The sequence below is a fragment of the Meleagris gallopavo genome, unplaced genomic scaffold, assembly GCF_000146605.3.
Source record: "Meleagris gallopavo isolate NT-WF06-2002-E0010 breed Aviagen turkey brand Nicholas breeding stock unplaced genomic scaffold, Turkey_5.1 ChrUn_random_7180001949184, whole genome shotgun sequence".
Taxonomy (NCBI): domain Eukaryota; kingdom Metazoa; phylum Chordata; class Aves; order Galliformes; family Phasianidae; genus Meleagris; species Meleagris gallopavo.
This window is the reverse complement of record NW_011210696.1, coordinates 1-1038: the sequence shown is the minus strand read 5'-3', so window position 1 is coordinate 1038 and position 1038 is coordinate 1. Positions and strand designations below refer to the sequence as shown.

General features: G+C 57.2%; 1 protein-coding gene across 1 annotated transcript; it reads left to right on the top strand.

Annotated features, from left to right (window-relative positions):
- Positions 1–8: 8 nt before the first annotated feature.
- LOC104916843 lies at positions 9–1032 on the top strand (the record flags this gene model as incomplete). Its single annotated transcript, XM_010727874.3, is given in 3 exon segments — positions 9–21; positions 24–919; positions 922–1032. Coding segments are annotated over 3 exon segments (948 nt in total), but the record flags the coding sequence as incomplete, so codon positions are not given.
- Positions 1033–1038: the final 6 nt, after the last annotated feature.

The window sequence follows — 1038 nt, the reverse complement described above, 5'->3', positions numbered from 1 at the left end:
GGCGGACGATGGCCGCCAGCGCGTCCTTTGGGTGGTGGCATTGTCCCATTGTTCCATCGTCTTTGTGGCAGAACATCACAGAGAGTTTGGGGTCAGTGGGTCTGAGGCTGATGGGGAACGTGGTTTTGGGCTGTATCAGATCAAGACCTGGGCATCTGGAATGGACAATTCCACTCACGTTGACCCCATTGGGCTGAAGATGGACAACTCCCATTGTTTTGGGGTCAATGGATTCCAGCTTGGGGGATTTGAGTTGACCCAACTTAACGGCATTGACACCGATGTCCCCAACACCTCCACTGCTGACGTCACCGCTCCCAGTGGATCGAAGATCCCCAGTCTCAACATCTACAGGATCTCCAGCCCCAAGACCGACCTCAACATCTCTGCCCTCCAATTCTCTGCCTGCACAAACGCAAACACACCCCACATCCCCACCACCACCCCATGGACCTCTCAGAACACCTCTGAGACTAAACACCGCTGGGGCTACCACTGCTACGATGACTTCTCCCCAACCCAGCTGCGCTTTGTTCTCCCGCTACGCCTCAAGCTCTTCCTCGTCCTCTTCCTCCTCCCCTTTGCCATCACCGTGTTCTGCTACATCCGCCCCATCCGTGCCCTCCTCACTCGACCCCACATCCCTCTGCAGAAGAAGTACCACACCGTGGGGCTGGCCGTGGCCACCATGGTCATCTTTGGGGTCTGCTTTGGACCCTACAACCTCTCGCATGTGGTGGGCTTTGTGCAGCAGCGCAGCCCCACGTGGAGGCCCTACGCTCTGCTCATCACCACCCTCAGCCCCGCGCTCGACCCCTTCATCTTCTATTTCTCCTCCAATGCTGTGCGGAAGGCGGTCAGTGGGGTGGTGGGGGTTTTTCGGGGCACAGTGTGTGGGTTTTGGGGTTGGTGTGGACAAAGGGAGTGAGCCCCAACCAGGAGGAGGCAATGGGTAAATGAGGTTGTTGTGACTGGAGTGGGTTTGATGGGGTGGGAGGTGAGAAATGGGGATGGGTCCGATGTCAATGTGGTCAAAGT